The sequence below is a fragment of the Ambystoma mexicanum genome, chromosome 1q (genome assembly GCF_040938575.1).
Source record: "Ambystoma mexicanum isolate Mex_15411 chromosome 1q, UKY_AmexF1_1, whole genome shotgun sequence".
Taxonomy (NCBI): domain Eukaryota; kingdom Metazoa; phylum Chordata; class Amphibia; order Caudata; family Ambystomatidae; genus Ambystoma; species Ambystoma mexicanum.
Genome location: NC_090922.1, coordinates 59,947,513 through 59,972,763, shown reverse-complemented (window position 1 = coordinate 59,972,763; position 25,251 = coordinate 59,947,513). Strand labels below are relative to the sequence as shown.

The following is a 25,251-nucleotide window of genomic DNA, read 5'->3' as shown; positions in this document are numbered from 1 at the left end:
GAGGCCTCGGAAGAGGCCATACTGAATAAAATAGCATCCTTGAAAGCCTCTAGAGCTCCTGGCCCGAATGGACTAGCCAATATCGTCATTAAGAACCACCCGGCGTTTTGGGCTTCTCTCCTGTCAACACTTTTTAAAAAGGTATTAGCTCAGGGGATGATTCCCCTTTCATGGCAAAAGGCGATATTGGTGCTGGTGTTTAAGAAGGGATGCCGTATGGATCCAAATAATTACAGGCTTCTTTCCATGCTGGACACCACGGGAAAACTTTTTGTGGCTTTATTACTCACGGAATTACAGAATTGGGCTGAACAGACTAATATTCTTAGTAGGTTCCAATGTGGATTCCGGCGTGGATTCTCTACCACGCATAATCTGTGGGTGATGGACACATTACGAACTCGGGCACTTAACAAAGGACAGCCCCCGTTATACGCCCTATATATTGACTTTAAGGCAGCATTTGATTCTATACCTAGAGCCAGGCTGTGGAAAAAGCTGGAAGTTATGGGCTGCCCGCCTAGTCTGCTGTACTACTTAAGACAGCTGCACTATAACACCATGGTGTGCCTCAGACTAAATCAAGAAGGATCCTTGACTAGACAAGTGAGACAAGATAGGGGGGTAAAACAGGGATGTGTAACTGCTCCACTGGTATACAATCTGTACGTATACGATATCCCAATAGTGTTGGCCGAAGTGAATAACTGCCCACCTAAAGTAGGAGATACAACATGTGCAGTACTGGCATATGCAGATGATCTGGTCATTTTCGACAACACTATTGCTGGTATTAGGCGCTCAGCGGTAGCACTATGGGAGTATGCAAAGATCAATGGGTTAACTGTTAACTTAGACAAGACCAAAGTGATTAGATTCACGAAGAAAAAAGTCTCTCGTGTTGAGCTTTGGGTGCAGAATAATAATATACTCTATTCCCCTTCCTATGGATATTTAGGAGTTGAAATTGAACCATGGGGTGATTACTCTCTCTGTAGACAAAATAGGAGAACTAGGGCGCAGCAAGTTACAGCTTTAATTGCGTCATTTACCAGGAGGCAAGCTGGTTTTACATTATGGGGGACGAGACACCTGTATATACAGGTGTTTGCGCCTATGATTACGTATGGCCTGGAAGCACTAACCTCTTCTGATTTAGCCTGGCTGCAAGTGGTGGAGGGAAAATTTTGGCGACGCATTCTGGGGTTATCCCCTAGTATTCCTATGGCCCTCATAAGGCTGGAGTTGGGTTTACCCTCACTTAAAGCAATGGTACTGAAAAAGAGGGCGGGCCTTTATCTCAAGATGAAGAATAGTTATCTGAACCCTATATTGGTTACCATGCAGATAGAAATAAGTAAAAAAGATACTACCTCTCCTCTTCAGAAAAGTATGACTCAATTTCTGAGAGATATTGGCTGGACAGACAGAGGGACATCTATTTCCCAAGAGGTCATGACAGCACTGGGGAAAAAGATAGATCTCTGGGATTGGTTAGAGAACTTTTCTCATCTAGGGTGTCTAAAGTCTTGTGCCTTTGTAAAGTATCGACTCTACAACTTTATGAAACCTCAGGCATATCTGTACCTATGCCCTTCCACAAGGCTAAGACGGTTTATTATTCTCTTCCGTCTGGAGCAACTTCCGACCCTGTGTAATGTGGGACCTAGGGAAAAGATCTCAATTGTTGAACGAATATGTCGTATATGTAACCTACCTGAAAGTCTGGAGACAGCCAAGCATCTATTAACTGAATGCACTATAATGAGACCCACAATTGTTAAATACTTAGGAGAATTTGCCCATAATCTGGGATCCATACCGGAAAATCAATTTTGGTTATACTGTACCAATACAGCAAGCATGCATCTTTTTATTGCATTATATAATGTATGGCTCCAGATTGAAAAAGTGATGGACATCCTGATTTAAATGACTGAAATGATTTAGAATGTTTTTATTTTTATTATGAAGTTCCCTTTTGTATATACCTGATTTTTCTTATCTTTTTATACTTATATAATTGTATAAATTGTATAATTTAATTTTTGTATTTTGATTATGTAAAAGTAATATGTGTAAAGTTTGAATTTTCAATCTATATCACATTAAAGTATTATTATTGTAGACGGCAGAAACTTTGCAATTACAACTCTATACGTTATGCTATGTGAAGTTTTTCTTTTAAATACTGTGCCAGTTACCATCCTAGTGGTTTAACATTGCCGAAGCCTAACTGGAGAGTGGCGTATTGTGCTCCTAATAGACGTTTCTAGACCTTTGTCTGAAAAAGAATAGAGGGTGGCAGAGGAGGGTAAAGGCAAAGGGGAATTGCTGCATTTGATACTAGTGGATTGACAGTCTGGATTACACACAAATCGGGCAATGGGAAGAGAGGAAATGGACGAATGGGTTCTGGTGCATTGTTGATAATACTAGATTTGTTAGGCACGTTCATTATAAGACAAATCCATCTTTTTATCTCCTTTACCAGTTGCGCCAGAATCGGAAGCATTCAAAGATAATTTTTACTCTCTTCTTTGTAAAAAGAAAGCAAGAGTATGCATAAAGGGATTTGGTTTGGTGTATTTTCTAATTTCTGGCAGGGTTACAGTTACCATGCGCTACTGTTGGCTCCTCGGCAAACCTGGTGCCTTACAAACATGCATAAGTGATATTAACCTGGAGTGTTTTAGAATGTAAATAAAGAAGAATTGGGAGACATTTAAATATAATGGACCAAATATAAGGGGGAAAAGTTTGCCTCTGATGTTAATGTTAAATATGCAAGGGCAGAGCACTCCTCCTGGTTCCCCAGCGGTAGCTCCTGCTTACTGGGTGATGCCTGACACCCAGGAGCTGGTTTTAGCTCCTGCTCGTCGAATCTGAAATTCGAACCTTGGGGTACCACATAGGCCATGCCTTGCGCCACCCTGATTTAATATCAACTGCTACTCTGGCTCCTTCGTCATTTGGGTGTATAATCCATGTTTCTGTCCAAAAGTCACATTAGATTTTCCCTTGTACTATCAGTAAGCGACTTTCTGCAATTATTTATAGTGTGGCATCACTATAACCATCTTCCTCATCTTAAGGTGATCATAAGTATGACCTCCAGTAGTGTAACCAGCATAATAAGACAGTCCATCGCCCGTCCTTAAGGAATGTGATAAGGTGAGAGTGATCTTGCACAGTGGCAGCCCACAAGTATTGGCTAGGTGTCAGGGAGAGAGGTGGATTTTAAAACATTGTATAAGTATATCTAGAGACCCCATAGCATGCACAAGAGGATGAATTATTAGTGCACCTGTCTGGAAACTAATATCACATGGTCCCTTCTGCCATCCACTTATTGCTTTGGAAACCGAGCACACGTTTTGTCAACACACATGTAATTTAAGCATTCTAGTGTAAGTGTTCTGGGGTGAATTATGGACACAATAATAAATGTACTCTCTGGACTCCGCAGATAGGATTCTGGGTAAGTGTATTCTTTCGCTGGCAGTCTCGTTTCCTTACGCTGTTTATTTGCCTGTTCTTGCCCCTAGATCCCATCTCTATTTCCCCTGCTGTAGAGATATTTGAACGAGAGCGATGTAACCGGAGCATTCTTTGTGCAGTATGAACATATTTATGATGTATTGTTTTAACATCGCTAGTGCATGTGAACGTGCAGTGTAAACACACATAGGCTCCTCCGCCTCACCTGTTCAGACTTTTCTCTGCACGTTAGAAACTAGATACATTACTGCACAATGCATGGGGACCAGTCTTGCAGTTCCTACAATTTTTCTTCACTATTGGTTGACCACCACCATGGGTCCTGCCACTCTTTTTACCTTAGCAATGCCAAAGGTACCAGTCTTTAAGCTGTTTGTCTCCTGCACATGCTTTCTCTCAGAGAATGTCTCCATCTACCCGCCTTCAGGTTCTGAACCTGTGTACTCACAGGGTGACTTACTTTGGGCTCAAGCTCCCCTTCACATCTCCATTGATGGACCAAGAACTTTGTCTCCCTTTCTTCAAACTAATACCAAGATTTTGTTCACGGAAATGGATTACAAGTAGGGAGACCTTTTCTCACTCGGGCTGCAGGCTCCCGTGGGTTTTCCATCTTCCATTGGGGCCACACCCTTCATACCTGGGGGAACTCTGAGATGATGCAGAAGCCTATTGTTAGTAAAGCAGAGGTGCAGTATTGACCTATAATCCCTCTTAAGGCTGTCCATGTATGACCCTCTGTTGAGGATATTACAACAACTAACCCTAGAAACGGAATCCAAAACTATCTTAAACGTTGGTCCTGTGGTCCGAGCCACAAGGCATAGCTCTCAGGTAAGGGTAGTAGGTTGACAGAGGTACAATTAGTCAGCACACATAAATCTAGATAATACACTCTACCGATATACTGAAAAAGATCTACTTTGATAAAGTTATAAATATATAAAAACAGACCGGAAACAATCTGGTAAGTAGATTACTCTTCTCCACTGGTGCAGTTTGCAGGATTCTCTAGAGGAAGGCCCCCCAACAATCCAAGAAGTAACTGAAGCTTCTCCCAGGATATTTACCTTCAAGACAGGAGTACAATATCCAGTGCAGGAGTCTGCAAGGGGAAGAGAGAACTTGAACAAACGGTGCCCAGCAGAAGTCAGAAGCACAGCAGCCAGGACGGAGACAATGCTGGTGACACCCTCAGATGTCCCAAATGGAAGATCCAGTGCAGTGATGAAATTGCAGCACCTTTCTGGACTCCTGCAGCAACCCACAGCCAAGCGGAAGATCCTGGCAGTAAAAATTGGTATACAGCATTAAAACCACCTATATATGGTCCCAAAGTGAAGGGCTCAACCCAGCAGATATGGGGAGTCGCCTGTAGAGTTTTCAAGAAATCTGAACTCAACTTCCAGCAGCAAAAAAACGAAACGGGTAAAGGTCCAGCCCCTGCACGTAGCAAGTATTGCTAAGTGAGTGATTTATGAACGGTCAAAACGGCGACAAACCTCCATCAGCCAGTCGGTAGACCTGCACACCTCCAAGTTCTAGAAACCTGGAGTGCCCCCTTTTAGTAGAGCAACAGGCTCAGGTCGAGCCTTCCCAGTGCAGGCAGCACACCACTGGAATAGGCTTCCCCTCTCCCTTCGCCTTAGGGACAACCTCTTGAAATTCAGGAAACATTTGAAAACGCATTTAAATGAGTCTACTCTGAGCCAATAATACCTTTCTAATTCCTGCTGCTACTGTTTTGTCATTGGTGTCTGTGTTTCACATTGAAGCGCCCTGATGCCTGCGGGCTACCGGCGCTTTACAAGCATATAACTAAATAAATAAACACAGCAGCAAGAGAGTGACATGGGGAGCATGGCACAACCTAGATATTCCTGTTAAAGGGGCTTGACCAAAAGCCAGCCAGCCAACCACAAAAAAAGGCTTGGGGCAAATGCCCAGTTGATCAACCATACTGTCTGTTCACTAGGACTGCCACTCTGCTAACACCACACCCACAGGAATTGAGAGGGCTAGTTCAAGGACCTCTACTAGCCTAAACCAGTTAGAACTAGTACAGAGTTTCCCATGTTATAATTTGTAATGTGCCTTACACAAGTGCTTCTAGGCGCAACAAGACAAGGGAGGGAAAACAGAGGGAGGACAAGACAAACAATCTTACTAGACCCTGTGTCATTCAGATCATGCAAGTGCGATAGTGCAAATGTGCAGGGGGAAGGGAGAGAGGGGAAGTTCCAGGGAGAAGGAAGTGCAGTCAGGGCAACAATGCTCTGAGTGAGTGCAGCCAGGGCAGTGTGGTTCTGGGCAAATGCAGGGGGCTGTAGAAGTTACAGTTACAGCCCCTATATGCGCCATAGGCCCGGAGGCAGTGCAGGAGAGACTGATCATGGAGGAGCATGGTACCCGGTGAGGCTCTGGGGATAGCCAAGCAACCAGTCAGCGCAGCAGCCAGGCCGGGCAGCTGGGGAGGGAGAGAGAGAGAGAAAGCAGAGGAGGAAAGGATGGTCTTGAGCAGCTTTCGTAACTTCAGGTGGTCCGGCTCAAGTTTTAGAGGGGCAGGGAGGCCATTCTAGAGGGAGGCACCTGCAGAAGCGAGAGATCTACCCCCCACTCTCTGCCTGGAGAAGAGTCGGACCCTCTGGGAGTTGGAGGTAGCTGAGCGAAGGGCTCGAGAAGGAAGGTATTTTGGAAGAGAGAGTTGGATGTAGTGCGGACCCCGGAACCATAAAAACTTGTGGATGATGCAGAGGGTCTTGAACTTGATCCTTGCAGCCACCGGGAGCCAACAGAGAGATTTCAGGGCTAGAGAGATACGGTATGTGGGTTTGAAGACAAGGATAAGTCCTGCAGTCCTGTTCTGGATTAGTTGCAGAGGGCAGAGCTTCTGGGGGAAAGTAAGAAAAGGAAGGATACCTCTGAGGAGGTGCAGCTGGTAGTGGACCTTCTTGACAAGGTCTGTGATGAGCGAAGAGAAGGAGAGATTAGAGTCAAAGATGACTCCAAGGTTTTTTGCATTAGAGGAAGTCGAAGGAAGAGGGCCCAAGAGAAGGATCTCAGTTTTACTGGCACCTTTGATCTTACCTCAGGCAATTGGCAAATAGCTCTGATGGACCATGCCAAGGAAAAGACTGCATTCTCAACACCTGAGGGGCTCTACCAGTTTAGAGTCATGCCTTTTGGGTTGAAGAATGCACCTGCCACTTTCCAACGTTTAGTCAATCATGCACTCAGTGGGCTGGAGGCCTTTGGTGTGGCCTACTTAGACGACATCGCCGTCTACAGTTCCACTTGGGAGGAGCATTTGACTCACTTGGATAAAGTGTTGCAGGCCTTGAAAAGGGCTAACCTCACTATCAAGGCCACCAAGTGCCAGATGGCTCAGGGGAAAGTCGCATATCTTGGTCATGAGGTAGGAAGGGGTCAAATCCAACCTCTGCCCTGTAAGGTACAGGATATACATTACTAGGAGACTCCCACTACTCAAACCCAGGTGACAGCCTTTTTGGGCCTCATTGGGTATTATCGCAACTTCATGGTGGACTATGGAACCATAGCTGCCCCTCTGACAGCTCTGACTTCGCCCAAACAACAAAGCAAGGTTAATTGGACAGAAGACTGTCAGAGGGCCTTTGTTGTCTTGAAAGAAAGTCTGTGTAGGGCACCAGTGTTGTGTGCGTCTGATTACAGCAAGCCCTTTATCGTCCAGACGGATTCCTATGACACCGGAATTGGAGCTGTCGTGTCCCAGTTAGATGACAAAGGGAGGGAACATCCGATCATATTCATCAATAGACAACTCAAGGGTAGAGAACTTAGGTTGGCTACTGTTGAAAAGGAATGTTTCAGTATAGTTGGGAGTCTTGGGCGTTTTAGGCTCTACCTTACAGGGTCTAGTTTCAAGGTCCAAACAGACCATAAGTCCCTGAAGTGGCTTATGCAGATGAAGGGTGAAAACCCGAAACTGCTCAGGTGGTCCATTAGCCTGCAGAGGCTAGATGTCACCATAGAGCATAGACCAGGGAAGAGTCATTATAATGCCTCACATACTCGCTCTTCCTCTAAGTCCCAACTTACAGGTATCTCCTGCACACCTATTACCACTGCCCCTAACCTTACAGGGTCCTTATGAAATGCCAGCTCTTTGGTTGCTCATGCTACTGAGATAACCAACCTTATCCAGACTGGAAACTATGACTTCCTGGCCATCACTGAATCCTGGCTACATGCTGCAGCAGGTCCTGCCCTCATGATAGCTATTCCCAATGGATACACTATATTAAGATCTGATAGAACCGAAGCACATAGAGGAGGTATAGCCCTTATTGTCAAATATAATCTTTCAATAAGACTAGCTCCACCCCTTGATATTAAATCATGTGAAAGTCTCACAGCTAAGCTATCTATCAATAACTCCCAGACTCCCGCTTTCCACTTGATTTACAGACCTCCAGGACCTATGGGTACCTTTGAGGAGGACATCTCCACCATTGTGTCCAATAATTTAAAAAACTCCTCCCAAGTCATTTTACATGGGGACATTAACCTGGGCTTCAATGATTCTAAAGACTTACATGCATCAAGAGTGGCCAACACCTTGACTGAACTTGGCCTCACCCAGAGAGTGCTCCACCCTACGCACAACAAAGGGAGAACACTCGACTGGGTGGCAGACTTTAACTGCAATGCCTCTATTTCATCGATCTCCCCCCCAGATCTGGACAGATCACCTTGTGACATTCTCTCTAGCAACTAAAAGACCATCCACCATGCCCACTCAGCTGGCTCCGCCAATACCAACAAGGAATAAAAAGAACATTACCTCTGACAACCTACTCCCTTTGATTCTTCCTACCCTCAACGCTCTGCCGGAAAACCTGGGCCCTGAGGCCTTAGTGAATGAGTATAATAAAATTATGTCCACTTCACTCGATTCTATCACGCCTCTTAAAATGAGACTAAGCAAGCCCAAAGCCCATCTTAATTCATGGTACACACCACACCTGAAACATTACTCTTGAAGAAAAGACAATGTGAGGCATCTTGGAGACTACTACCCTCCGAGGAAAATAAAATCAACCTTCGCACTATAACTGCTCTATACAAAAGTGAAATCATTTTAGCCAAACGTGAAACCTATAATACTAGAATATCACAAGCCAACTGAAGTATGAAGGAACTGTTTGTTATTCTGAAGGAATTAGAAGCGCTTATCCCAGTACCTGACAACTGTGTAAAAGGTAAACCACGGTGTTCGAACATTCAGCATGCATTGGCCAACAAAGTCACGACTCTACAAGCCAAAATTGCCAAGAAAAAAGCATCACTAATCCCTACCACTACCCCTAAAATGTCTCCTACACTACCTAAAAATACTGCTTGCCCTCCCTGCTTTAGGTTTTCCAAAGTCTCTATCATTGAGACTGAAAAAATTATACTTTCGCTCAAACCTTCTAATTGTCAGGGAGATCAATGCCTGGCCCAACTGATAAAGGACACAGCCAGAGATTTTGCCCCCTTTATCTCGAAACCTATCAACACTTCATCCTCCTCGGGCACTATACCAAGCAACCTCAAAGAATCTTGGGTGCTCCCACTTCTTAAAAAAACAGACGGTAGACCCTGCCATTCTTACCAACTACCGACCAATCACAACAGTGCCCTTTCTTCAGAAAATTATAGACAAAATGGCCTACCTACAAATACAGAAACAAACCATTTGCAAGGCACTCACCAGTCAGGTTTCCGGCCCCAGCACGGGACTGAAACAGCTTTAGTTGACCTAAAAGCCCAGATTGACGAGCTCAGGGATAAGGGGAAATCAGCCCTACTCCTTCTCTTGGACCTATCGGCTGCATTCGACCTTGTGGACCATCGGGTCCTTTACAGCCATCTGTACTCGGCGGCTCGCTTTTCTAAAGAAGCTATAGTATGGATAGAACCTTTTCTAAATAATAGGAATATGAGAGTCTTCTCCCCCTCTGCAGCTGCAGACCGAATCCACATGTCAAGCCGGTCAAGTGGCACAGCGAGTAGAGCGCTCCTTTTGACATCCGTGCAGAGCCTGCTAATGCAGGTTCGAATCCCGGCAGGGCCAAACTCAGCCTTTCATCCTTCCGAGGTCGATAAATGAGCACCACACACCGTGGGTAATAATAAGCAGCGCTCAGATACCCGAGGGTTCATAGCGCTATATAAATGCTAAATTATTATTATTATCACCTGTGGAGTGCACCAGGGCTCATGCGTCTCACCTACCTTATACAAAATCTTCACAAAGCCCCTTTTCGATGATCTGGACCATCTTGGTATCACCTACACCAACTATGCAGATGATACTCAGATTCTCCTACCACTTATTGGTGATTATGACAAGGATTTGGGCTTGGTGAACAAGGTATAGCATCATCCAGGCATGAATGGCTACACATGGACTATGCCTGAATGATGACAAGACTGAGATTATCATCCTGGGCACCCTCTCAACCCTAAAAAAACTTGTACCCAAATATTGTACGTTCAACATTGACAATAACCCTATCACAGTCGCTAAAGAGCTCAAAACCTTGGAATTCTACCTGGACTCCACACTCTCCTTCAATAAACAGGTCAATGCTATGGCATCTGCCACGGCATATACCTGTAAATTGATCAGAGCAGGTAAACCCTTCCTATCTAACAATAGTTGCATTACCGTGGCCAGAGCACTTATTCTGTCAAAGTTGCACTACTGTAACTCTCTTTACATTGGGGCCAACAAGGAAACTATCAAGAAAATCCAATTCATCCAGAATGATTCTCTTAGAGAAGCACTCGGAATTGCTAGGAGGGATCATATCTCTGAAACTAGAAGATCTAACAATTGTCTCTCAACATACGATACAATCCAGTTGAAAGTGGCATCTCTCACGCATAAATGTCTAAATAACGCTGCACCCTGTTATCTTTCAGAGAGACTTGTTAGAAAACCCCCCCACAAGATTCACCAGACTATCGAACACCAATTGCCTTTCAGTCTCAAGATTTAAACACTGCAGAGTCGGGGGACGAAGCTTCCCAGTCAAGGCAACTCAACTTTGGAATTCATTACCCCCTCCTCTACGAGTAGATCAATCTTACCTACAATTCCGTCACAACCTTATAAAATGGTTCAAAGACTCGGACAAGTAATCCTGCCAGCTTTCTTTAGACCACCTCTCTTCCCTCTACAGTTTTGTATATATTATCGTATATTATCGGTATCCTTCGATTATATACTGCTGCTACATGGAATAACACTGTAAATAGTTGATCTGTTTCTGTTATGTAACTAAGCTTTATTTTGTATGCTTCTACATTGATCTGTAACCAAGCTGTAAGTTATCATATGCAATGCGCCCTGATACCCTTGGGTCAAGTGCGCAATACAAGTAATAAAACAAACAAACAGATGGCCTTTCCAGAAGGTATGTTGACCGTCTGGATGAGAGTGTCAATCTCGTGGGAGATTAGATGGCGTAACCTCAGTCTGGGGTGGGCGACTGTGATGCTGGAAATACATCGGAGGGACAGGGCCTCCGTATCCTTGTCCTTTATTGCCTTATCATGTATGTTCTGTCTTGTTTTCCATGTAGGAGTTCATGTGGGACTCCTGGCGGTGTGGCTCTTCCTCTTTTTGGTTTGCTGAACAGATCCTTGGGATACGCTTATGGCACCATGGGTGGGAGTACGACCCTGTACTCGTAGTGTATATTTTTGGGCACCTGTGTGTGGCCCACAGAGCTGGGTTCGGGCTGGTGGCAGCTCTGTGCTGAATTGACAGGTGCCCTGCGCATCCTCCATTTTGGGATGCCCAAGCCCTGTCATTGGAATCAGTGGATTCCTGATAGGAAACAAGATGGCCCCTGTGGCCTCTTGCTTTCTATCACCTGTTACCTTACTTTTCCCGAAGTCCCGGGAAGCCCTGACTCTGTCCCTCTCCCCTGACTGGCTGTCGGGTGGAAGTTCCATATATGGTATTGTGGGGGAAAGTCCTGGCCAGACTGGAGCCTTCCCAATGACTGTTTGTTGTGGGTACGCCTGTGGGGTGGGACCTGGGTGAGTGGAGTGTGTGTCAAATACGCATTCCATGTTGTGGGTGTCTAGTATCTGGTGGTTGACGCAATGACTGAGACAGCCCTGCCCGAAACTGGTATGAATGCAGTGTGGAGTGTTGAATGGCGCGATACTTGTCCGAATCCACATCCGGTGTTGTGAGTGTCTGGATGGAGAAGAATGGTCTGAATGCACTGTGAGTCTGATTGGCTGCCTGGCTGCCCTTCTGAATGATTGGTTGCCTTAGTGTGACCCAGCAGAGTGAATGGGAGATCAACAGTATATCTGGGGGCCTCTCACTTCTAGAAATCGTTCAGAAGCTGAAGTTGAAACTGATGCTTAACTTTGAAGCCCACTGGAAGAAGAAGAACTGCTGCTGCTGACCTTCGCTAATCTGAAAGCTGCGTAACTGTCAAGGAACTGATCCAAGAGAGGACCTGGCTAGAAGACCTCTTCCCGAGCTATGAGGGACCATCGTGCACCAGCTGATCTTTGCCAAAGCTTCCTGGTAGACAGACCTATGAAAGGCTGCCGACTGGAGAAGGGGATCGCCGAGAAGAAGCAGCGGACAGCCATCCACCGTCGCCGAACGGAGCCGCTGTGCTCCATTTGCCTAAGAACATTTGGATCCAGTGACTCCCTTGTTCATCACTGTTGACCGCTTACGCCCTGCCGGAGAAAGTCAAGGCCGCCGACGACCGAGGAGAATCTGCCGGTGCGTTTCCCGCCACCCGAAGACCTCAGAGACGCCGACGAAGCTACTGAAGTGAGCCGTGGTCACGTCCCATTCATCAACGCCAGATTTCGACGACCGACGCCCTTGCTGGGCCAAAGTTCCTCATTGACTCTCTGCGGCAACGAACACTCGTTGAGGTGCACCGCACGCCTCAGCTTGCAGGACGTTTTCGGCCGATCATCAATGAGCACTGCAAGAACCAAAGCTGCTACCGCAATGACATTGTTCACTCTGTTCTTCACTGAATCTCTAGGTCCTGCAGCTCCTGCCTTAAAGGGAGTGCACTCAAGAAGGGCCCATCGATGACACACCGAAGATCTCTACGAAACCAGGTACTTTGGGACAGTAGAACTGTTATAGAAGGAGATAAGACTCTAATAGACAATATATGGACTGGGCTTGTAGAACATCTTTATTTACAGGTTGCCCAGGTGGGGGGATCCTTGCACAGAACGGTATCTAGGTAACGGGGCCAGTATTCTGCCAATTGTCTAACCAACTTGCTTTTCCTCCCATGTCTATGGTTGGTTCTCTTTATTACTTGATTTGTGTGATGCACTTTAATGAAATCTAATAATAATTGTGGTACCAGGTAGAACAGTGTATATATTTGCCATTGTAGATTAACTGAGCACAAAATGAGTTATTGTGATTGTGTATATAATAACCTTGAACCTTAATTATATAAAGACTGTGTTTTCACTAATACAGTGTGTGGACATTCCTTTGTGGGTGCTTGGGGACTATACTGTACTTAAGAACCAGCCTGCATCACCTCCTGAGAGCTAAGCCTTGATTGCTCGACTATGTTACCAATAAAAGAGAATCTTGGCTGGGGTCCTCTGTGCCTCTCCTTTTCCATATAGAGAGCAGGAGTACAGACACCCCCCTCCAGTGCATTACAGCGTGCAGGGCTCAAATGCCATTAACGGTGAAACGTTGTTACATCGATGGTCTTTATTTTGAAAAAACAAATACAAAAATAAATGGGGTTGTGGGTAAGGGTATATATAGCGTAGCCGGGGTAGGGAATAATGTTAAATTAATTGGATGGGCAGCAAAATACCTGCAAAAAATGTTAGTTTACTTTTTTTTGAAAAAATTGTTTCGGTAAAAAACCCACCGAAAAAAGACTATCGTTGTAACAATGTAGAACCACCAATAACATATGGTCCTGTTGTAAAATAGCTCAGTTTCTTCTCCCCCGGCACATGCTTTAGTGGTGTTAGAGCCATGCTAGGTGACCCACACCTTCATTAGAGGCCCGCACCTTTGGCTTGGGACCACTAATTTAGGCAGTGGTCACCTGCCTCGCAACAGAGCATGCTGGTGCAAGCTCTAACCATTTATTTGTTTGTAGAAAAGTGGTTAAGACCTTGGATATGGATTAAGTTAAAGTTGGTTACCTTAGTGACTAGTGTACTCCAAACTATTTTCGCCCTGTGCCCTTTCTTCATTTCTACAAATCTAGTCCTAATGTACACAGTGCCATAAGAATAAGTGGAGGTGTTGAACAGTTACAGGCTGTGGCTCTTTTGAAGGGATATGTCCTAAATCGTGTCATGCTCTGCATGGAATTCTCCTGGCCTTTCATGGCAGACCAAATATACCATTAGTAAAGGAAAAAGGGGAATGTGTATACTAAATACTTTGGTCACTACAGGGAGTACCTTGAGCTTTTTTCTTCAGACAATGAATGCATTAGCAATTTCTCCAGCATGCGGTCTGGCATGGGTTCCACTAGGGTCGTTTCCACTGGGGCCGGCTCCGCGGTCTTCGCAAGGGACACCACCACTCGCTCAATCAAAGCCTTAGCCTGGCGAATCTGGGCCTTCGCGACCTTAGGCGCGCCTGAGGCCTTCACTGTAGGGGGAGGGCCACTGCCTCGGTCCCCCTTGGCTTTCTCCGTCGGAACCGACCGGGCCTTCTCCAGAAGCTTACCTGGGTTGTCCGATTTCCTTTTCATCGAGCCAGAACGTTGGCTTGTGGTTGACAGCGTCAGTGATGTTGCGTCCGGCCTGGCAGCGGAGGAGCCCGTACCAACGGCGCTCCCGTTGCCGCGGACTCGCAGTGCTTTGCCTTATTTTGGGCCCCGTCGCCGGAGCGCCCTCAAAGGTCTTAGAAGACCCCTTGGATTTTCTCTTCGGAGAAATACATTGCTGGGGCTCATCTGCCGCCGGGCTCTTCGACTCCAGCCAGTCAGCGAGTCGCTTAAGGTGGTCCTTCATAGTACGGTAGTACATGTCCTTACAGAACGCACAGGCCTCCTCGGCGTGCGATTTATCTGCATGCAGGCAGTAGAGGCACCGTGAGTGTCCATCCTCTATGAAGACGTTCTGAAGTCCACATCCTGGGCAGATCCTGAACAGAGGTGTCGAGTCTCCCTTGTCTTCGGCCATGACCACGCGGGGTAGGCCTCCAAGATCATCTGGAGTCCTCCAAGAAGTGAAAATTCACCCTTGAGGGGCGTAGCGATTTCCAAAACGGGTCCCTGTTGATCAGAAGATGAATCGGTGGAGCTTGAGGCTCGAATTGACCGAAAAAATAAGAGTAAACTCTTATGAAAAAACGTAATGCGCAGTAAAGCTCGAGAGCAAAGCACGAGGACTCCCAACACTTGAATGTGCGGTAAAAATCTGAAGATGGCTGCCAGAGGAGAGCTTAGGTAGAGGGCAGTCATTGGCTGGGGGCAGTATGACCCAGAGACCAGTGATTGGTTATTAGGAGAAAGACGGTTCAGAAACGAGACCGAAACTGATTTTTTCTTTTACCGAGGATTCCCAGCCTGACAAGGGGGAATATTCAGGAGCATGTGAATCCATGCCAGATCCATGCTGGAGGACAAGTTACAGGTAAGTAACTTGTTCCATCTTACCTATTTCGCCCCAGGATCTCATGTTTCAGAAAAAAGGTCAATTCTTTAAGAACTCATCATTCGGCCACATATCTGATACTCCTGCTTTTTGTGCTGTTGCATGTCCTTCTGGCCCTTTCTTATTACTGGAAGATCACAGAAGCAGTGGTCAGGGGAACAGTAGCTGTATCAAGCACCTTCCTGTTAAGTTGTCCTGGTGGGAGTACGAGGATCAGGGTCAAAGGCAGGGCTTGCATTATGTCCGAGATTGCATCGCCACATCAGTTTTGTGTAGAATCCAACGCTCTGCTTTGACTCCCTAAGCTATCGTCTGTGCAGCTCTGATTCAATATAGGCCACTTTCTGTTCTGGACTGCAAGGAAGACTGTTGTAATGTATGCTGAGTAAAACTGCCACATAACAGCTATACCTGTTTTTTTACAAACCCATGATGGCGAAGGAAACTTTGAGTGAGTGAAATTCATGCTGAGCCTAACCAAAAATCCTTACCCTGTTTTAAACGATAAGACGGCTCATCATAATTCATCCAGCATTTATGCCTTGCATTGTTTCAGATAGCTATCCCATGTTTTCTTCTGGCCTTCATTCATAATCTTAACCAAATAAACCATATTCTCTTAGTCTTTAACGTGAGCACAAAAGTATTATGGACTGGATAAGATCCATGTTTTTCGGAAGGAAGTAATTTGTGTTGATTTGTTTCTAAAAGCAACTTTCATGACATGGAATCTGATAGGCCGTAGTTTAGTCCTGTACATAAAACTCTGATAAGAGCAAGCCAGTGGTGCTCCTCCAGGCCATTGTTAGATTAATTCCAGAAGGGTTGCAGGGTGCTACTGCAACATATTTACATATCATTCCTACTTCATGCTGAAATTCAGAATGCATCTGGTTGGAGATCAACTGCTTCCATATAGCTCTTCCTAACCTGCCCCCGCTCTTCTCTGGCCACCTGGAACTACAGTGATTCTTTTCTGGCTTGATGCACCTCCTGTCTAGAAGGATCCTGTCACCTTCCATGACTACCCACAACTACTCTCCCGCTTGTACAAGCTGACCCCTTTGTCTGCAGAATTTGCTTCCTTCCTTGCGTGTACAGATACTCCCTTCCTATAGCAGATGAGCTCACTTTGCAACTCCTCTTGCGTTACTGCCATCCTGTTAATTGCTTTCATAATATGCCTTGTGTCTCTTAGGTGGTGAAAGAGATGGATAATGAGAAGCGAATCCGTTTGCTGCAGTTTGTTACTGGAACTTGTCGTCTGCCTGTAGGGGGATTTGCTGAGCTCATAGGTATGTAACTCGATGATTAGGCACACAACACAACTGCAGAATTTAGAGAGATTACTCTTTAGCTAAATATTGAGACGCACCATCACTTTCATCAAGATGATCCGATTTATGCATAATTTGGGATACTTGCATTCAATATATTTGCAAAGGACCCTTTACCGATTATGTTCTTAAAAGAAATGTGAATAAAGGGGGAAATATGCCCCTATCCCAAACTGTGGTCTCGCAAGTAAACTAGATCTAGTTGATTTTACTTGGAGATTGTATGTTTCAAAGTCACTCTTCAGCAGCACTCTACAACTGAAATGTGTGTTGGTCCTGCTCTCTGCTACAATCACCCCTGACCTTGTATTTAATTGGCTGTGACATAGAGTGCATATTGCATTACAAATGTATTTTTTTAGGGAGATAATAAATATTGAAGCAAGGGAGTGGAGAGGGTGGGTAGTAGGTGGTGATCCAACACTGGCATGGTTTAGATGGATTTTCATCTCAGAAATCTAAAAACAAAAACGGATGGTAATCTGTACAACCTGGCATATACCTTGGAGATTCGAATGCTTTTCACATTATTTAAAGTGAGGTGGTAAACCCATATATGTAGTGTTGCCATGAGAAAAGGAGCCCAGGGTATGCAATCACAAAATCTTGAGGGAATGTTAAATTTTATAAAACGAGAGTGAACTACAGCTATGGATAGGATACCAAATAAACATCACCCGGTAATTTAGCCATTTGTGTTGTGTCCTGAAAGCCAATGGAAAAGGCAAAACTGTGGCACAAGTGGTGTATAATTATGGATGCTGGCAGGCTTCTGCAGCAGGATTGCTGTCATCTCTTGTATACTGAGTACAGTTTTGTAGTGGATGTATTCAAACGAGAAGGTGAACACAAAGATCGGATAGTACATCTGTGTGTTCATTATATCAATCTAAATAAAGTACCACTAGTACAACATACATATTTCCTACTGACTTTCTTCTCTCCCTTTTTGGGGCAAAGATTTTAAAGTATGTTTTGTTATTTGTTGATCTCTCGGCCTATCATATTGGGGAAGAACATGCACTGAACAAGCTGGAGGGAGGGGCAAAGACAGATACAAATAGATAGGTTGTACCTTTTCTTTGCATACAAAATAACATATTTCTGCTCACTGGCAGGTAGCAACGGGCCACAAAAGTTCTGCATCGATAAAGTTGGCAAGGAGACCTGGTTGCCAAGGAGTCACACTTGGTAAATATAAATGAATTCAGATCATGGGGACAGGAGAGGCAAAGTGGAATGTATGCGTTGCCTTTGAGGGATTTAAGGAAAGGAGTGGCGAGGAGTATGAGGATAGAAACCTTATAACAGTAACATATTGCTCTCCACCTACATGGTGGAAGAGAAAGGGGGGAGGGAAGGGGCAATCTTGGGTGGTTAGGAATGAGCTAACCGCCTGAATTTGAAAATCAGATTTCAGGCACATCTTATTTGGATTGCCTGGACCCGCCAATCCAGAGTTGGGGGACACATTGATAGTCTGCTTTCAATTCTTTTTTGGGGGTGGGGTGTGTGGTGTACAAATGAGCAGGCACAGCAAACCTTGGGGCGCCAGAGCAAAAGGGCAAACCAGGTGGGATCATAGGTCAGCCCGTGCCTGTGGCAGGCCCTAGCCCTCAAATGAAGGTCGGGCTTGAGCCCTCACTTTTGCCTAAGCCTCACCTAGCTCACCTTTCTCCAAGAATAATGGCCCTCAGGAACAGTCGTTGTAAATGATATCACCTTTGGAGAGGTTTATGGAGCAATCAACATTTGGGACCCTGTTAATCATTCAGAAACACTTTTTGGGGGATATTAGAAATGTCTAGGATAAAAACCTTTGGGAGTGTAAAACAATTAGCTAATGTTCTTTACTTTTCCTCTAGCTTTAATCGCTTGGACCTGCCTCCCTACAAAAGCTTTGAACAGCTGAAGGAAAAGCTATTGTTTGCCATTGAGGAAACGGAGGGCTTCGGGCAGGAGTGAAGTGTCCTGGATTGTGTATATTTGGAGACTTTAACCTTCTGTGTACGATTTCAGGGGGAAGACAATAGACTCTTATTGTGAAGTGTCTCCCTGCAACCTTGTGCCCTATTGTTATGCACATATTCTGAAATGTCTGGGTCCATTAATGCTGATCAACCACCTGTTAAACCAGTCACACCCCTTGCAAAGCTGGCAACCTGTTCAGAATGTGGAATACAGATTATCTTGAAGGTATAATGGGGTGTGCCAATCTGAGCCTCAGACACCATCGGGGGTATGCAGCAAGCACTTTAAGACAGCCACAGCTATGAACACCTCTAAGCACGAAGCATGAGCCATAAAACATCAGCGTGCAGTGATCCGGATGCTAGTAATATATTTTTGGTTCTTTGTGGCATTTGTGTTCCTTTGCAAGCATCTGAGTATGCCTGTGAGTCAGTGTGTGTGGCAGTCTATTTCTCATATCAATGTCTATACATAACACTTCTGTTTATCCAGGTGTATATTTCTACACACAAGTGGTATAAGGAATTTCTTGTCAGGTCTTTCATTTAGTTTACTGCATCATAGCTTTCATAATACCTTGCTAACTGTGAATCATGATGACATTGTTTATAGATTGCGTAATAACTGCTTTCTCAGAATCATACCTGTGTGGGGTTGGGTAGCGATAATACCCGACTTGTCGCTCGATATTAATAATAGGTTTGTGAGTGGCTAACAAGCTTCACTGACTGCTAATAGTAATTGCATTTAGACTCAGCCACGGAAGCAAACTGATAGAATCGTCCCGTATAGTAAGGTCAAGACAAAAAATGTGTGTGTTTTATTTTTGTTTATTAACAGGATTTCTTTCTACTGAGAGGACTATGATGTAATCACAGTGGAACCTTTCCCTCAAGCCTATGCTGAGACATTACTGTTTGAGCCTACTAGTTCTGTTTTATTTTAATTTTGGTTGATTCTCTTGGTGTTGCTCAGCCATTGTTGTGGTGGTTGAGAAGAGAAAGGATTTGATAAAGATATTGACTTTCAAGCACTGCATGTTTGGGAGAAATATTCCACATTGAGTACACACCAAACTTGTGTAATTTGATTTGGGTCACAATATGAGTTTGCTGACTGAACTATGAAACTCGAATAACTTCTAGTCATTGAAGTCAAACAAGCAGGCTTTGTCCCAATGCCCCAGAAGAGGAAAAATGATCAGGAAGCAGATACATGCAGTTAATTCCCAGAATGCACGGTGGGGCACCATGCCAGCATAACAATCCATGCCAGGTGGGTTACAAGACCTCCTATAGTATGCGATGGAGCTAGCAATGTTAAGGCCCAATCAACTTCAAGCCTCAGGGTATTAACAAATGGGCATTCTCAATTCCTTGTCTGAAAGGCCACAATATTGCCTACACCGTGCTCATGACTTAGAGGCCACAGCAACTGACATTAGAACATTGTAGAGGCTCCACTATTTAGACCTTTCACTGTTTAGGAGCTTGTATTTCACAGTAAAATTGTATGTGTTGAGAAGCGGTTCATGTCTTCCCAAACAGAAGCCATCTTGCGGATCATTTGATAGACCATTGTGATCTTCTGAGAAGGAAAAAAGGAGTCCCTAAATCTTCTGTTGCATTGTATTCAGAAAATGATGACAGGAAATGGGGTGCCTGGTTTTTGGCGGGCTATATCATGGTTTGTGGCGCGCTATATCCCTCCCTGTGATTTATTGCTCATGTGAGTTCAAATCTGTGTTCGGCTACGGTACAGGTAGGAATGGTGGGTAATCCCTGCCCACTTGCTGTAACTGATATTCACCAGATTTTCTACTCTTCTGTGCTCAAACACTCTGCGTTATAATATATTATACAAGAATATGAGACTACAATGTTAATTGCCTGTGTTCAGTGCTGACATTTAATATTAAGGTTGCCACAATTCTAGGTCCCAAAAGTAACATCTTCAAGATTTCCTCAAAACTATAACATTTGCCAATTTGGCTGATAGTCATGAACACTACATTGACTCGATACCATACATTGGATGTCCCCATATTCTGAAGCTTAGAATAGTATCTTGCTGACATCAAATCGAATGCACAGCCCAATGGGATGAATCCACTGTGCAAAGCACTGGAAGACCACACTGATGTTTACCTCAGGGGAACCAGCCTCAAAAAAATTCGGATCAGTGTGCAGCCATTAGTAAGTTTCCCTCTCACAGTCTTTCACTCATTCAGAGATCCTGCTCTGACAAAACCTAAAAATGAACTGAACTGGATTTCTGCATGGCATGGATTCTGACTACTTTCAGCTCACAGGGCTCTAAAATATAAAGGAGCCGAGTGCTCCTGTAGTCAGTGTCATCCAAATTGAGATTTCAATTTCATTTGAGTTTTTTTATTTTTCAAAAGAAAACCTAAAATCAAGAGATTTTTGGTCTCCCAGGATTTTGCTTGGTGTCTCTAAATTATTGAAAGAGACTATTTTTTAGGGGTTAGTCTTGCCCTTGTCCTAGTAAATATAATTCCTCTTATTATGAAAAAAGAATACTTGACTTTGCTTTCATAACAGTTATTCGGGCATTAATGTGAGTAAAGATGACTTGATCAATTTCGGTTACAATTACTGTTTGCTTCGAATGGGCAATGGTACTTCTGTGCTTAGACTGCGTAATAACACCCAGCTGTGATTGTTAATTTTAATAATGTATTTCGTGCATTGAGTACAAGAAAGAGCATTTTAATCAGAAATAATGTGCATTGGAAGATAACGTGCCAGAGTAGTCCCTGTTCAGGGTGTTTTTACAAAAAGGACAGATTTCTTTTAAACCGTTATCACTGGGGGATTGTGGGGGAATCTTAGAGTGTAACATTTGAATGGGGAAAGCACAGACATGCGCGTAAACAAGTACACTTGTGTACTGTAGCCAAGTAAGTTATAGTATACATTTAGCTGCCAGAATATTAATTATGTACAGTGGAGGAGAGCAGTGGAGCAAGAGGCAAGGGCAACACGATGGGATAGGGCAGCAGCCCCTACGAAGGAAATGAAGTGGAGTTCCAGGCCTGCTTTGAGTGTGGGATTGTGGTTCTGTTGTTGATGTTAGGAGAGATGGTATTCCAGTGGAGGGTGGTAGGATGAGAAAGAGTGAAAGCGGGAGAAAGCATAATAGTGCTTAGGTGAAAAGAGAGAAGGGCACTAGAAGTGTCCCAGGTGAGGAGTATTGAGTGTCGGAATTGGCCAGTGAGGGAGGTTGGGTGGCTAAGTCATGGGTGAATTTAAAGACGAGAATACATCATCTCAGTAGGGATTGGTGTTGCATATTCAGCCCACTAGAGTGTAGGCAATGAGGGCCTATAGGGAACTTGGAGAGGCCACTTCTCCCTGGGCCTCTTTTGTGTGGTAACCTGTTTTATTTGTAAATGTTCTTATGGGAAAAGGGCTGGGCTTGCTGAAAATGTGTAATATGCGGCCACTTTCAAAGTCATTTCCAGGATCTCATTTAGTTCCCAGTTCACCCCTGGAGCAGAGGTTGTAGAGGAGTATGGAAGTTTGTAAAGGGTACGAGTGGCGAAGATGAGAATTGGATTCAGAGGGGTGAATAAGTATAGAGGCTACAGCAATTGTCGAGATGACCTAGCACAAAACTGCAAATGAGTTATTTGTTGGCGTGGGAAGTGAGAAGGGGGACCTATTTTTCTGATGTTGAGCTTATGAACAGTTGCAGTATAGATGATTCATTGGTGGACCTTGACATGGCTGTCAAAAAGGACCTCACGCTTGCAGCCCTTTAGGAATATGAGAGGGTGGTCATGGGTGTGAAGTTAATGGGAGTGGTAAGAAGGGGTGGAGCGTTGTGAGCATGGAGGTAGATAACGTTTGTCTTGGCTGAGTACAGTGGTTGAGAAGTATAAATACTTCTCATATTTCCGATACATGGAGTATTTCTCAATGTGGAATGAGGGCAAAGCTTGAGTATTTTGAGTTTTTTGCTCATCAAGGTAACACATCAGCAGTCCCGTGCGTTGGAGAGTGGGAAGGTTTTTCTCTTTCCCTTAGAGAAAAGGGTCACTTAAAGTTTTGCGAGGTGCTTCCTTAAAGTCATGGAAAGAAGCAGTCATGATGTTTGTCAGAGGCTCTTTGGGTATTTTCCAAGTTTCTGACTTTGTGGAAAAGGATATAGGTGTGCATTACAGTGCTGTCCTATAAATATTCTAACTTAAGCAAGTGTTTCTGTGAAGTATCAGCACCGATCATAAGGCTGTATACCCGTTTTGTATTTTAAATTTGCAGTAACCAAAAAGTGGCTTTTGTCTTCAGAGATCCTGTTTTGCATGTTTCTTTAGCATTAAGACGTGCAGTTTCCCCTAATGATTGCAGCCCTATCCAGATTTGTTATAGTAGGAGGGGTTGACTTAATAGAGCTCTTCCAAACGTTACATGCCACTTACCCTTGGGAATGCAGGAGCATCTCAGCACTGCACGCTGTATGTCACTGTTTTGTTTCAGAAAGTGTTTGGAAAATCTTGTTAGAGAGACAAGAAGTCCAACTTTTTTTGTTTGAAAAAGGAAAATAAAGCATGCTTTCTTGCAGAGAGGATCATTTTTGTTATGTTAATCTCGTCTGTTTGGTAGCTAGCTTTGGGGAATACATTGGTATCTTTCCCAGGCAGCTAGAGTACAATTGCAACAGAAACTTTGTATTGTTTTACAGGTATGAGCAGGTACACATGAGTTAAATAACAGGAAAGCATGACACATCATTCGCTCATTTTCTATTAATTCTGTTTGCATTTGACCCATTCATGTCAACTTTATTTTCCAGAGTGAGATGAGATTGCTGGTTAGTATAGAAGAATGCCTGGAAGCAATAGTTTCACAGGACCGATGGTGATGATATGGGTGCCACTAGTTGAGAGAGACTGACTGACTTCTGGGGGACAGTAAGTAAAGGAAAAATACCTCTGAAGAGGTGCAGCTGGTAGTGGGCCTTCTTGGAGAGGTCTGTGATGTGAGGAGAGAGTGGAGTCGAAGATGACAACAAGGTTTTTTGCCTCACAGGAAGATGAAGGAAGAGGGCCCATGGGGGGCGGCCAGAGTGAGAGAGGGAAAGCTCGAGCAGGGGTCCCAATGAGAAGGATCTCGGTCTTAGTGGCATTAAGACAACGATCGTTGGAGGTGCACCCATCATGAATAGCAGATAGACAGTCGGGAATGAACAATAGGGACACATAGGTCTTATTACCTCAAAATCCCAACTGCCTCTTTGTACGTCATGATTTGTGCCGTCTTCATTCATAATCTTCCTGGTCATCATAGCATAAGTTAGTTGCGCAGGGAGAGCTCCCCGATACTAGGGACTGATACATGGCTGATGACTCTGTTGAGATGTGCAGGATCAGCTATGATTAGGAGCTTTTTTTGTCTGCTATGTGAATGGACCTAAGGCACCCGATTGTTACATGCTATGCACCCGCTACATTTCATACTCTGCTCTTCCTTTCTTTATCCTCATAAAGCCTGAGCAGTAAATTACATCTATCAACTCCGCAGAAAAGATGGGCACCTTTCCCATTTATAAAGATGCACAGTGTTGAAGAGACATCCAGTTGAAATATCTTTAATATTACAATTTCTAGACCGACAATCGCTGCTTAAACCATCAGCTACAGAAGAGGAATAACAGCTCTCACACTTCCTGAGTCAATACAATTGTGTTGCTTTTAAATGTTGTTTCATTGGAAATGATGTTCTTTGAAAACCCTCCCTGAATTCTTTCCCCCAATTAATAGTTGGTCCACACAAACCTTGCTTTGACCTCCTCCAGGCTGCCGCAGGGGAGGCATAAGCTTTGAAACGGATCTTAAGGACAAGCGTCTGTGTACATATGTGTACATTTAATGGATTTATGTATAATAAAAAAGTTAAATAAATTCACCAGCATTTGGAATGTAATGTGGATAGTCATGGGTGTGTTATGCCACAACACTGTGCAATAAATTACCAAAAATCTGTGTGCCAACATGTGTCACGTGTGAAACCAGAGTCTTGTAATCTAGCTGTTAAGTATCTGTTGATCTGCGTTTGCCCCCTATCCGAGGTGTATTTGCTGCTCCATTCAAAATTAACATTGTGGCAAGTGAAATTGTAGTTGGCTGATGTGGAGGGTGGACTTCTCTTTGCAAATTAATTTAAAATTGAAACATCCCTCTGAAATTGCTGGGAGATTCTGGTAAATGCTCACTCAAATGACTGCTTAGGGAAGATGGCCATTGATGTCAGTGATGGACTGGGTCGGGCAGAAGTAAGTGTCCATCCACTTGCTACAATCTGGCCCTAAATTTCAGAGGGTGCGCACCCTCTGCTGCAATGTCAGTACTGTATTTCCAAAAGAAGGGCCCCACATGTTGGAAGGCAGTGCTCTCTATCAGTTTCAAAGGATTGATTCCTTTCCTTGAAAACATCAGAAAATAAAAATAAGTGGCCACTGGTGTCAGGACCTACAAGAGATGCTGCACAGTTAAAATGTTTGTTGAAAGCCACCCACTAATATCTATAGGAGGCCCTTGCCGTATGTGAACCCGAGTTCATTAGATGATTTCTCTGTACTAAGAGAGATGTTTACTAACTTTGGCATCGCACACCATCACATAAATCAAGAGTTATGCAGAGGATAACACCTGAAAAGCACCAAAGAGCGACAAGAAACCCGGTTCTTTAATTAAAACATGTGTTTTAGTTTAGTTTATTATTTGTAGAGCGCA

At 44.2% G+C, this 25,251-nt stretch overlaps 1 protein-coding gene across 5 annotated transcripts in view; it reads left to right on the top strand.

The window, feature by feature from the left end:
• The window catches only part of WWP2 (WW domain containing E3 ubiquitin protein ligase 2), a 1,426,252-nt gene extending 1,406,725 nt beyond the window's left edge, over nucleotides 1-19,527 (top strand). For 4 of the 5 annotated variants that reach the window (XM_069635513.1, XM_069635516.1, XM_069635512.1 and 1 more), the window contains 3 exons: nucleotides 16,385-16,481; nucleotides 17,642-17,714; nucleotides 18,389-18,885. In XM_069635513.1, coding sequence (XP_069491614.1) covers nucleotides 16,385-16,481; nucleotides 17,642-17,714; nucleotides 18,389-18,488 — 270 coding nt within the window. In that variant the 3' untranslated portion in view covers nucleotides 18,489-18,885. Of the gene's footprint in view, nucleotides 1-16,384; nucleotides 16,482-17,641; nucleotides 17,715-18,388 lie in introns of all 5 variants that reach the window. The other variant, XM_069635514.1, reaches the window with a different exon arrangement.
• The last annotated feature ends 5,724 nt before the right edge of the window (nucleotides 19,528-25,251 follow it).